The sequence below is a fragment of the Pristiophorus japonicus genome, unplaced genomic scaffold (assembly GCF_044704955.1).
Source record: "Pristiophorus japonicus isolate sPriJap1 unplaced genomic scaffold, sPriJap1.hap1 HAP1_SCAFFOLD_671, whole genome shotgun sequence".
NCBI lineage: Eukaryota > Metazoa > Chordata > Chondrichthyes > Pristiophoridae > Pristiophorus > Pristiophorus japonicus.
This window is the reverse complement of record NW_027254584.1, coordinates 59,018-72,869: the sequence shown is the minus strand read 5'-3', so window position 1 is coordinate 72,869 and position 13,852 is coordinate 59,018. Positions and strand designations below refer to the sequence as shown.

The window sequence follows — 13,852 nt, the reverse complement described above, 5'->3', positions numbered from 1 at the left end:
CCAGTTCTATTGGTGTTATCAGCTCCTTATACCAGAGCTCCAATAATACCGAGCCCTCATATTAATACCGAGCCCTACAGTTCTAGGCCTGTGATAACTGCCACAGTTATCTACTTCATGATTCATTGGTGTCAGCCGTGGCTCAGTGGACAGCACTCTCGCCTCTCAGTTAGAAGTTCATGTGTTCAAGCCCCACTCCAAAGACTTCAGCATAAAATCTAGACCGACTGTCCAGAGCAGTAATGAGGGAATGCTGCACTGTCGGGGGTGCCGCCTATTGGATGAGATGTTAAAACGAGGCTCCGTCTGCTCTCTCAGGCGGATGTAAAAGATCCCATGATACTTTTCGAAGAGGAGCCGGGGAGCTCATCCCAGTGTCCTGGCCAATATTTATTCCTCACTAAAACAGATTATATGGTCGTTATCACATTGCTGTTTGTGGGAGCTTGCTGTGCGCAAGTTGGCTGCCGCGTTTCCCACATTACAACAGTGGCTACACTCCAAAAGTACTTCTCTGGCTGTAAAGCACTTTGGGACACCTGATGGTTGTGAAAGGCACTAGAGCCATTTTTTCAGTAGAAAGATTAAATCTTTGCTGAAAGTTTTAATCTTTATTAGCTAGCTTAATTCTTTTAGCTTTGATTTATTCTCCAATATCTGCTAGGATTGAAAAATAACAGCTGTTCCTTTAACCCAAATACCATGCTTCAGGGACAGGTTTCATCCAAATTCTGCATTCTGAGAGACACTTTGGCTGTGTCGATACTAATTTTTCTTCCTTATTTCCATCATGAAGCAGGACTATTTTCCTTTTAAAGTATTCGAAGACACCTTCCCTGGTCCCTCACCCCAAAATGTGTCTGCTGCCTCCTTGCTAAGGATTGACTCCATGGCTGCAGCAAGCCCATGCAGTACCTTAGTCCAGTAAGGGTCACTGTGTCCTGCACCGAGGTCAATTACAACATTCCCACCACCTCCCTGTCTGACATCTACAGACTCGGCACAGCGCAGCTGCAAGCCAGTCGCTGCATTCATTAGCTGAGAACCGAGGGAACTTAGAGACTTTGAACACAGTGATTGCATATACTTGCCACATATACTTGCATTGGAGACAGTTCAGAGAAGGTTCACAAGGTTGATTCCTGAGATGATGGTTGAGCAGATTGGGCCGATACTCATTCGTGTTTAGAAGAATGAGAGGTGATTTAGTGAAACGTATAAGATTCTGAGGGGGCTTGACAGGGTAGATGCAGAGAGGATGTTTACCCTCGTGGGGGAATCTAGAACTAGGGGGCATAGTTTCAGAATAAGGGGTCACACATTTAAAACGGAACTGAGGAAGAATTTCTTCTCTGAGGGTCGGGAATCTTTGGAATTCTCTTTCCCAGAGAGCTGTGGAGGCTGGGTCATTGAATATATTTAAGGTGGGGATAGACAGATTTTTGAACGATAAGGGAGTCAAGGGTTATGGGGAGCGGGCAGGGAAGTGGAGTTGAGGCCATGATCTTATTGAATGGTGGAGCACGCTCGAGGGACCAAATGGCCTACTCCTTCTCCTGCTCCTATTTCTTATGTTCTTATGTCCTTATGCTTGCAAATCAATCGTCTAATCAAGGTCATCAGATAGTGTCATAAAGCAAATAAAAATTAACTGGTTTATAACTGTCATCTGACTACCAGCCATTAATGCCCTGTAATTATTCACAAAATCCATTTATTTTAACTAATCTATACTGTGAAGGTGGGATCATGGTGCATACCAGTGGCCATCCTGAACTGTCTAGCATTAAGTCTCTGGGCTATCAGCTCAGACAGTTTGAGCCCCGAGTTTTGAGTGTGACGGCCTTCTGCCTTAGAGAATAAAAACCACATTGAGCACCTGATTCAGCATCATCTCCAAACCATCAAAGAAAAAAAGAAAGACTTGCTTTTATATAGCACCTTTCACGACCATCGGACATCCCAAAGCACTTTACAGCCAATGAAGCACTTTTTGAAGTGTAGTCACTGTTGTGACTTAGCTGCCAATTTGTGCACACCAAGCTCCCAGAAACAGCAATGTGATTTTTAAAAATCCCTGTGGAAGATGTCTGGGCTGATACCTTCCTCATGGCCATCTTCTGAACAACTGGAACCAATGGGCATCAGCTCAGAAATCCTAATGACTGTATCTCCCCTTTAAGAGCCATCTGCAGCCCTTTAAGAGAAATGATTTCCAATTTTCCTATTGGCAGCCAACCAGCCATATTCCCACTGCATGTTCAGATTGTGCAAGGAGCCCAGTGTAATTAGGGAGCAGGCCTAAGTTGGAAATTGCTGCCAGGTCAGCTGTGTTTCTGCCGTGCTTGCGCCTGCACTCTGGCATGCCTGCATGGGCACACCATTTTCTCAGATTTGGAAAGTTGGGGCTTCAGTGTCCAAATTCCAGATATGGTGCATTGCAGTTTAGATGTGGAGTAATGCACCCTTTTTTTGCCCCAATAATGTACGTCAGCCCCAACCTCAAGCACCCCTTTCTAAGCCAGAATGATGTTTCCCAACACTGTGCATGTAATAAGCAAGATCATCTTGACTTTAAACAATTAACAGGCATCCCCTAAGAAAACCTTCAGTGAGAGTAGGGGGAGCCAAAATTATATTGTTAAAGTCAGATGTGGTAAAAGTTTCCAAGTTTACGATTCCATACTCTCAAATATCAGCCCAACTCAGAAGGCTTAATGGTTTGAAATGCTTTTTTTGTATGGTCTAATGGAAATTCATCTGATGGGCTGATGCAATCACACAGACACAGTTATTGAGCTCCAGCCAACCATTATCAGCAAAGAGGAGACTGATTTCTGGAACAGGCACATCTGACATCTGTGCATGAATGTTAACTCATCCATTTCATAGCAGGAAGTCGCGAATGAATTCACTCTTTTCCAGAAATACGACTCCCAATAATTTTGAGCTGAAAGATTGGATAGGCTGTTTGTTTTCTTTGCAATTGAGAAGGTTGAGGGGAGACCTTACTGAGGTGTATAAAATTAGGAGGGGCCTACATAGAATGGATAGGATGGACCCATTTCCCTTAGCTGAGGGGTCAATAACCCTCACCACATTTAAAAAGTACTTGGATGTGTACTTGAAGTGCCATAACCTACAGGGCTACGGACCAAGAGCTGTAAAATGGGATTCGGCTGGATAATTCTTTGTGGGCCGGCGGGGACACGATGGGCCAAATAGCCTCTTTCTGTGCCGTAAATTTCTATGATATATTTTGAACAGATTTTAATATTTGAGATATATTTTTAAATGTACAATTATACAATAACTCCAGCTTTCAGTTTTATGACAAAGAAATGAATTTTGCTTTTATTTTAAGTTTAGGAGGGTAGTCTTTTGAGTGGCATTTGAATAAAGTAGCATTTCAAAAAACATGTAAACATAGTGGGCGTGAAATCTCGCCCTCACCAGGTGCATACAGAGTGTGTATGGACCCGCCGAAGCCTCGCAAAAGCTGCTTTTCGGCACACAAAGCTTGACTGATCGAATGCATCCCCGCAGCAAGGACATTCGCGCGGATGAGATTGGGCTATTTGCCCATCTCTTGCCCAGCAAATGTCCTTGAAACTTTTACGCCTGGATAAAAGCAGGCACATAGCTTACTTTTACCAGCGTAAAAGTTTTAAAACACACACAAATTAAATTTAAACACACATTTTTTGAGCAAAAACCCTGTCCATCAAGGTAAGTTTATTTTAAACCGTATTAAAACACAATTAAACATTTTTTTTTTTTTAAATTTCTGAAACACTTAATTAACTTTAATTTTAATTAATTTTAAATATGGGAGGTGTTTTTTTTATTATGTTGTGTTTGGGTGTTTTAGGGGGTTATTCTCATTGATCGTAATGGGAACTCGGAGTTCCCATTACGATCAATGAGAATACTGTAACATGACTCCAGCTTCTCCGTCCATACCTCCGAAGATGGGGGCACGCTGCGATGCGCGGGAAAAGAAGGCCTTCGACCGGGATCAAAGTGCCTCTGGGACCACCAGATACTTTCACAAAAGAATTTTGGGTCGAAGGCGATGGTCCGAAGGAAGCCTCCGACTGGAATTTCAGGGCCATTAATGCAGCTTCAGTTAGACACCATCGGTCTTGTGCCATGGCCTTGAAATCTGAGATCATTTCATTACTTGTATCTGCCAGCTATATTTGTGATGGTTTAATGTTACTACAATGCTTAGTTAGCAAAACATCGCGCATCGAGCCTGAAGGTGGAAATAAAGGTAGCTAGAGACTTTCTCGGTAGTAAGTGTGGACAGCCATAGATATCAGGCATGCAAATGTGTTCAGCAGTTTCACCCTCCCTTCTAGCCCCAAGAAACTAGACACCATAGAGAAGAACACATTGTACAAAGAAAAAGCCAGAATTCCCAGAGATGATCAATTCATTAAATAAGCCGTCAACATCCTCACCAAGTGCTGCTTAAATAGGAACATAACTTAAATCCATAGCAGGAGACATCAGGCAAACAAGCTGCATGGCACCAATCGACCCAGTTCGCCAGATTGAGGCCCACCAATATCAGGCCGCACCGAACGGTGGAAAGATAAGGGTGAGGGGGTTGTGATCACTGAGGGGAGGGGGAGGCCGGGATCACAGAGGGGAAGGGTCGAAATCACTAAAGGGATGGGGGGTGGGGGTTTGAGATTGCTGGAGGGGAGGGGAGGGGAGACCTTGATCACGGAGGGGAGGGTTTGAGATAGCTGAAGGTAGGGGCGGTCAGAATCGCTGAGGGGAGTCGCGATCATTCTCGACCATAAGTGACGCAGTGACAATCGTCAAATCAGTCTACCTAACCAACAGAAGGGTGCAGGAAAGCTGGCTGGCTTAGGGATGTGCAAGCAGTGTTTTTTTAAAGTTTCATCTTGCATCTTGTTGAACGTTTTCATGCATTTTGTCTCATTTGATTCTCAACCCATTCCTAGCCAAGCATGGGATGAAAATCTACTCCGTTACTGCTCTGAAACTGGCCAGCTGAAGGTGCGTGAGAGCAAATGGAATGTTGCTCTCTCTTTTCCTCTTCCTCCGTCCCCTTGAGGAGGTTCACCCATAGCTTGGTGCACAAGTAGAATCGGAGATTGAGGCTGTTGGCTTAACCTTGCATCCCACCATTTCACGATACAGAATGTTGGGATGCTGCTCCTCACTTTGTATTTGTTTAATTTGGATAATGTTTTAATGAAAACTTGCCTAGTTTTTGCATCCCCACAGAATATTAAATCAGTGGTTGGGATGGCACAGTAAATATATTGGAATTTGTTCAGCATCAAATAGTGGTATAAGCACTGACATATTGTGCAAGTTAATGATGCAGTTCTTCTGAGGTGTGAAATAGGATTACATAGGATATACACGGCACAGAAACAGGCCAACCGACGTTTATGCTCCACTCGAGCCTCCTCCTGTCTTTCCTCAACTAAATCTATCAGCATAACCCTCTATTCCCTTCTCCCTCATATGCTTGTCTAGCCTCCCTTTAAATGCATCTATACTATTCACTTCAACCACTCCCTGTTGTAGCGAGTTCCACATTCTTACCACTCTCTGGGTGAAGAGGTTTCTTCTGAATTCCCTATTGGATTTCTTGGTGACTATCTTATATTGATGGTCTCTAGTTATGTTCTTCCCCACAAGAGGAAACATTCCCTCTGTATCCACTATCAAAACATTTCATCATTGTTAGGTCACCCCTCAGCCGTTTTTCAAGAGAAAAGAGTCCCAACCTGTTCATCCTTTCCTCATATGTATATCCTCGCATTTCTGCTATCATCCTTATAAATCTTCTCTGCACCATCACCAGTGCCTCTATATCCTTTTTATAATATGGCGACCAGAACTGCATGCCACACTCGTGTGGTCTAGCCAAGGTTCAATACAGATTTAGCATAACTTCTCTACTTTTCAAATCTATCCCTTTAGAAATAAACCCTAGTTCTTTAGTTTGCTTTTTTATGGCTTTGCTAGCCTGTATTGCAACTTTTAGCGACGTGTGTATTTGTACTCCGCGATCCCTTTGTTCCTCAACGCACCTAGACTCGCACCCTCCAAGTAATAAGTGACCTCCCTATTCTTCCTCCCAAAATGTAATACCTCACATTTATCGGTGTTAAACTTCATTTGCAAATTATATTCCCATTCTGCAAGTTTATTAATGTCCTCCTGTAATTTGTTGCAGTCCTCCTCAGTATTGACTCGCCCCCAATTTGCTATCATCCGCAAATTTAGAAACATAGAAAATAGGTGCAGGAGTAGGTCATTCGGCCCTTCGAGCCTGCACCACCATTCAATAAGATCATGGCTGACCATTCACCTCAGTACCCCTTTCCTGCTTTCTCTCCATACCCCTTGATCCCTTTAGCCGTAAGGGCCATATCTAACTCCCTCTTGAATATATCCAATGAACTGGCATCAACAACTCTACGGTAGAGAATTCCACAGGTTAACAACTCTCTGAGTGAAGAAGTTTCTCCTCATCTCAGTCCTAAATGACTTACCCCTTATCCTTAGACTGTGTCCTCTGGTTCTGGACTTCCCCAACATCGGGAACATTCTTCCTGCATGTAGCCTGTCCCGTCCCATCAGAATTTTATATGTTTCTATGAGATTCCCAGTCATCCTTCTAAACTCCAGTGAATACAGGGCCAGTCGATCCAGTCTCTCCTCATATGTCAGTCCTGCCATCCCTGAATCAGTCTGGTGAACCTTCGCTGCACTCCCTCAATAGCAAGAATGTCCTTCCTCAGATTAGGAGACCAAAACTGAACACAGTATTCCAGGTGAGGCCTCACCAAGGCCCTGTACAACTGCAGTAAGACCTCCCTGCTCTTATACTCAAATCCCCTAGCTATGAAGGCCAACATACCATTTGCCACCTTCACCGCCTGCTGTACCTGCATGCTGACTTTCAATGACTGATGTACCATGACACTCGGGTCTCGTTGCATCTCCCCTTTTCCTAATCTGCCGCCATTCAAATAATATTCTGCCTTAGTGTTTTTGCCCCCAAAGTGGATAACCTCACATTTATCCACATTATACTGCATCTGCTATGCATTTGTCCACTCACCTAACCTGTCCAAGTCACCCTGCAACCTCTTAGCATCCTCCTCACAGCTCACACCGCCACCCAGCTTAGTGTCATCTGCAAACTTGGAGATATTACACTCAATTCCTTCATCTAAATCATTAATGTATATTGTAAGTAGCTGGGGTCCCAGCACTGAGTCCTGCTGTACCCCACTAGTCACTGCCTGCCATTCTGAAAAGAACCCGTTTATCCCGACTCTCCGCTTCCTGTCTGTCAACCAGTTCTCTATCCACGTCAGTACATTGCCCCCAATACCATGTGCTTTAATTTTGCACACCAATCTCTTGTGTAGGATCTTATCAAATGCCTTTTGAAAGTCCAAATACACCACATCCACTGGTTCTCCCTTGTCCACTCTACTAGTTACATCCTCAAAAAAAATTCCAGAAGATTTGTCAATCATGATTTTCCTTTCATAAATCCATGCTGACTTGGACCGATCCTGTCACTGCTTTCTTAATGCGCTGCTATTTCATCTTTAATAATTGATTCCAACATTTTCCCCACTACTGAAGTCAGGCTAACTGGTCTATAATTACCCGTTTTCTCTCTTCCTCCTTTTTTAAAAAGTGGTGTTACATTAGCTACCCTCCAGTCCATAGGAACTGATCCAGAGTCGATAGACTGTTGGAAAATGATCACCAATGCATCTAATATTTCTAGGGCCACTTCCTTAAGTACTCTGGGATGCAGACCATCAGGCCCTGGGGATTTATCGGCCTTCACTCAAATCTTTTTCCCTAACACAATTTCCCGCCTAATAAGGATTTCCTTCAGTTCCTCCTTCTCACTAGACCCTTGGTTCCCTAGTATTTCCAGAAGGTTATTTGTGTCTTCCTTTGTGAAGACAGAACCAAAGTATTTGTTCAACTGGTCTGCTTGGAATCAAAAAATTGTGTTTTTGATTCCGAAGTCTAAATTGATAATATAAATTGTGAACAACAGTGGTCCCAGCACTGATCCTTGTGAAACACCACTACCCACCTTCAGCCACCTTTACCCCTACTCTCTGCTTTCTGTCTTGAAGCCAGCTAGCTATCCATTCTGCTACTTGTCCCTGACTCTGCATTCACTGACCTTGTTCATCAGTCTGTTATGGGGTACCTTATCGAAGGGCTTTTGAAAATCTAGATATATTACATCTACTGCAAATAGAATGACAGATACATTACAGAAGCACAGTGATTCAGAGGTTGGTAGGATTTAACTGATTTATCATTAACTAGAATTTTATAAACTGGTTCGGCCTCAGTTGGAATATTGTGGACAATTCTGGGCACCGCATGTCAGGAAAGATGTAAAGGCATTAGAAAGAGTACAGAGGAAGTTTACCAGGTTGTTACCAGGGATGAGGGACTGCAGTTATAAGGAGAGTTTGGAAAAGTTAGGACTCTTTTCCTTGGAACAGAAAAGGTTAAGCGGTGACCTAATAGAGGTTTTCAAGATGATGAGAGGTTTGAAAAAGTAAATGGGGACAAATATGTTCCCACTGGTGAGTGGGTCAATAAGTAGAGGTCGTAAATTCAAAATCATTGGAAAAAGATGTAATGGGAAGATTAGATTTTTTTTCACTCCGACAATTTTCGGGATCTGCAACGCTCGACCTGAAAAGGTGGTGGAAGCTGATCCATAAATAATTTTAAAAGGGAGTCGGACAGGTACTTGAGGATGAGGAACTTGCAGGGTTACGGACAAAAAGTGGGGATGTGGGACTGCTCTTTCACAGAGCCAGCACTGACACGACGGGCTGAATGGCCGCCTCCTGTGTTGTAAGTGTCTATAATTCTATGATTGAATATTTGTGCCACTTTCATTGCTTTGCTATTGTCAGCTTGATTATACGTGGTGATGTTTGTGTGTTTCCCCAGGATTATCTCAGCATTTGGTTTCAGACTACGAGCAACTTGTCGAACTTTTGGAGGAAGGGATTGCAAACAGGTATTGATCACCACATGGGTTTTCCTCTGGCTTAGTGTTTGTTGCAAATTTGCTATAAATGATCACTTTGTATTTTAGCTGTATTTTAAATTTCAGCCCGGTGCTCTGTTTATTATTTAATTCACTGTATTCACTGAATTTGTTACTGGTGTCATTGGTGAACCTTCACAGCAACATCTGATCATAGATACAGCATGGAAGGAGGCCATTTGGATCATCGTGACTGTGCTGGCTCTTTGAATTAATCCAACTTTCCTGCTCTTTCCTCATAGTGCTGCATATATTTCTCCTTCGAGTATTTATCCAATTCCCTTTTGAAAGTTACTATTGAATCTGCTCCCACCGCCCTTTCAGGCAGCGTGTTCCAGATCACAACAACTCGCTGCATTAAAACAAAATTCTTCGCATCTCCCCTCTGGTTCTTTTGCCAATTATCTTAAATCTGTGTCCCTGGTTACCGACCCTCCTGTCGGGGAAAACAGTTTATCCATATTCACTACATCAAACCCCTTCATAATTGTGAACACCTCTATTAAATCCCCAATAATCTTCTCTGCTCTAAGCCGAATAACCCTAGTTTCTCTAGTCTGTCTACTTAATCATCTGAAACTTAAATCATCATGAACTGAAACCTAGTTGTAGGTGTATGCCAAACAACAGCGACCTTGATGGCAGAATGAACATAAGAACTAGGAGTAGGCCATTTGGCCCCTTGAGCCTGCTTCGCCATTCAATAAGATCATGGCTAATCTAATTCATGACTCCCTTATTCAAAACTTTGTCCCTATCTCCACTTTAAATATGACCCAGCCTCCACATCTCTCTGGGGTAGAGAATTCCAAAGATTCACGACCCTCTGAGAGAAGAAATTCCTCCTCATTTCCATTTTAAATGGGTGATCCCCTATTCTGAAACTATGCTCCCCAGTTCTAGATCCTCCCCCCGAGGGGAAACATCCTCTGTGCATCTGCCCTGTCAAGCCCCCTCAGAATCTTATACTTTTCAATAAGATCACCTCTCGTTCTTCTAAACTCCAATGAGTATAGGCCCAACCTTTCTACATGATAACCCCTTCATCTCAGGAATCAACCTATGAACCTTCTCTGAACTGCCTCCAATGCAAGTATAATCCCTCAGCCAGGGGGAAAACAGACTCTCAGCATCTACCCTGTCAATTCCCTTCAGAATCTTTTATGTTTCAATGAGGTCACCTCTCATTCTTCTAATCCCCATCGCTGAAACCTCCACCATCTCCAACCTGGTGATAGATTTCACCAAGGTTCAGGTCACTGATTGGGGCGTGGGCAGGTACAGCAGGAGCGACGAGTGATCGTGGATCGACGTGATCGGGAGGCGTGAGTTCGAGGCCCAGAAGAGGCGAGGGTCCAGGGGCAGCAAGGGCCAGCCCATACTGCAATATGTGTGCGCACTCGGTCCGTGCAGCAGAGCTGGTCTCCAGTCGTCTTGGTTAACCCTTGCCACTGGACTAGGACCTAGCTCTGTGCAATGGCCACCCCACGTTAAAAAAATCCATGCACAGGCATCTTCCACCCTTCAACATGTAGTTCAGGATCTGGAATATTAGGTCCATCATTGAAACACCTTTTTGTCGTGGAAGAAAGGCAACCTCGACACGAGGGACCGCCTATGATAATGATCCCTCCTTAAATAAGGAGACCAAAATTGTACACTACTCCAGGTGTGGTCTCACCCACACCCTGTACAGTTGTAGCAGGACTTCCCTACTTTTATACTCCATCCCCCTTTCACTAAAGGCCAACATTCCATTGCCTTTCTAATTACTTGCTGTACCTGCATGCTAACTTTTTGTGTTTCATGTACAATGCTCTTCTTTAACTTCCTAATGCAGCTGAAAAGACATGGTATGTCTTCTGTGGGTGCTAATAGTCCTGTGTGAAAAGAGACGAGGCAGACTCCCAGCAAACCAAAGGTGCTCTTGTGTTGGTGTGAGAGTGCCGGGAGATCAGTGGTAAAGCAAAGACCCGTTTCATTGTTATCCTTTTTATCATCTTTCGCAGTGTCTAAATCTAGGCTGACACTCCAGGGCAGTGCTGAAAGAGTGCTGCACTGTTAGAGGTGCCATCTTTTGGATGAGACGTTAAACTGAGGCCCCATCGGCTCTCTCAGGTGCACATAAAAGATCCCATGGCGCTATTGGAAGATGATCAGAGGAGTTATCCCCGGTGTCCTAGCCAATATTTATCCCTCAATCAACATAATAAAAACAGATTATCTGGTCATTTATCACATTACTGTCTGTGGGAGCTTGCTTCTGTGCAAATTGGCTGCCACATTTCCCATATTACAACAGTGACTACACTCCAAAAGTACTTCATTGGCTGTAAAGCGCTTTGAGACGTCTGGTGGTCATGAAAGGCGCTATCAAAATGCAAGGCTTTCTTTTTCCTTTTCATATTTTGCTCCTGTCTCCAATAGCCATTCACTGGGACCAACCAAATCCAGTCCTGAACATCAGAGAAAGGGAGTGTGCCACCATTGCCATGTGCCCAGGCGACTGATTGCTGGTCTTCATGAAATAATAGATGGAATTGAGGAATATCATTCCCAAAACATTGGCAAAACTCACACAGCGTAACCCCACAAAATAAAAACAGAATTTACCTTTAGTCACTGTCGCAGTGGCCCTGATAATGTGCCACCTCTGCCAGGGATCCCTGTGTTCCAACTCCAATGGTACCTTCCTTCTGACAAAATGGCTAGAACATGGCCTTGTCGTTACCAACACCTTGTTCCGTCAGAAAGACAAGTATAAGGCATCATGGCAACACCCTCGCTCCAAGCACTGGCATCTGCTCGACCACGTCATCGTCTGAGCGAGGGACCGCAAGGACATGCACATCACCCGCGCCATGACAGGAGCTGACGACTGCTGGACGGACCAACACCTAATCTGCCCTGTCATCAACATCATTATAGCCCCAAAGCAACGACAGCAACAGAAACATGCCGCAGGAAAATCAACGGTGGGGCACTCAAGGACCCTGATAAGAAAGCCATATTTGACCAGCGCCTCACTGCCAACCTGCCAACTCCCATTGACCCAGAGACGCAGAGTGTCCACAGCGCCTGGTCTGCCCTCAAAGCCTCCATAATCAGCACCTGCGAAGAGACGCTCGGTCACTCGACCAGGAAACACCAAGACTGGTATGACGAGAACGACCAGGAGATTCAGGAGCTAATTAACTGCAAGCACAAGGCATTTCTGAATTTAAAACAGCAACCCAACTCGCGAGCAAGAAAGCAGCTCCACTGACGGCTGAAGGCCGAGGTCCAACAAAAAATCCGCGACCTAAACAACAGATGGTGGCTGGAGAAAGCACAGGAAATCCAGCAGTCAGCCGACAACCATGAAGTGTGTGGATTCTTCAGTGCAGTCAAGGCCACCTATGGCCCAAGTACCCAAGGCCCTACCCCATTGCTGACTAAGAATGGTGAGGTACTCATCAAGGACAGAGAGGCAGTCAGTGGTTGTTGGAAGGAGCATTTTGAAGATCTCCTTAACGAGACTCTGTCTTCAATGTCAGTGTCCTCGACTCCATCCCGCAGCATGCTACCCACTCTCAGCATAACCCCAGCCCGGCACGAGGTAGAAGAAGCATCCGTCAGCTAAAGAATAACAAGGCAACGGGAGTGGATGGAATTCCCACCGAAGCACTAAAGTATGGCGGAGAAGCACTATTAGCACGAATATATGACCTCATTTCTCTTAACTGGAAGGAGGCGAGCATGCCAGGAGATCTCAGAGATGCCGTAATCATGACCATCTTTAATAAAGGGGACAAGTCCGACTGCGGTAACTACAGAGGAATCTCCCTGCTGTCGGCCACAGGGAAAGTCATCACAAAAATCCTCCTCAATCGTCGTCTCCCTGAAGAGCTTCTCCCAGAGTCGCAATGCAGATTCCGTCCACCAAGGGGAACAACGGACATGATCTGCACCGCGCGACAACTACAAGAGAAATGCAGGGTACATGGCCGCCTTTGACCTCACAAAGGCCTTTGACACTGTCAACCATGAGGGATTGTGGAATGTCCTCCTCCGTTTCGGCTGCCCTCAAAAGATTATCCCCATCCTCCGTCTGCTCCACAATGACATGCAAGCTGTGAACCTGACCAACGGATCCACCACAGACCCAATCTACGTCCGGACTGGGGTCAAGCAGGGCTGCATCATCGCACCAACGCTCTTCTCAATCTTCCTTGCTGCAATGCTTCATTTCACCCTGAGCAAGCGCCCCACTGGAGTGGAGCTTAATTATAGAACAAATGGGAATCTGTTCAATCTCTGCTGCCTCCAGGCTATATTCAAGATCATCCCATCCTCTGTCACTGAATTACAGTACGCAGATGATGCTTGCGTCTGCGCACACTTGGAGGCAGAACTCCAAACCATCATCAACACCTTCACCGAGGCATACAAGAGCATGGGACTTACGCTAAACACCCGTAAGACAAAGGTCCTCTACCATCCTGACCCCGCCACACAGCACTGCCCCCCGATTATCAAAATCCACGACGACGCCTTGGACAATGTGAATCATTTTCCATACCTCGGAAGCATACTGTCAGCAAAAGCAGACATTGACGACAAGGTTCAACACCGCCTCCAGTGTGCCAGCGCAGCCTTCAGTCGCCTGAGGAAGAGAGTGTTTGAAGACCAGGACCTCAAATCTGGCACCAATCTTATGGTCTACAGGGAAGTAGTGATACCCACCCTTCTATATGGCTCAGA

At 44.9% G+C, this 13,852-nt stretch overlaps 1 protein-coding gene across 1 annotated transcript in view; it reads left to right on the top strand.

Moving 5' to 3' along the window:
- The window catches only part of LOC139256010 (stAR-related lipid transfer protein 9-like), a gene marked incomplete at its 3' end in the record, with an annotated part of 238,609 nt that overhangs the window by 172,000 nt on the left and 52,757 nt on the right, over window positions 1–13,852 (top strand). The window contains exon 8 of the mRNA XM_070874078.1: window positions 9,010–9,079. Within this exon, the coding sequence (XP_070730179.1) occupies window positions 9,010–9,079 (70 nt within the window). The remainder of the gene's footprint in view (window positions 1–9,009; window positions 9,080–13,852) is intronic.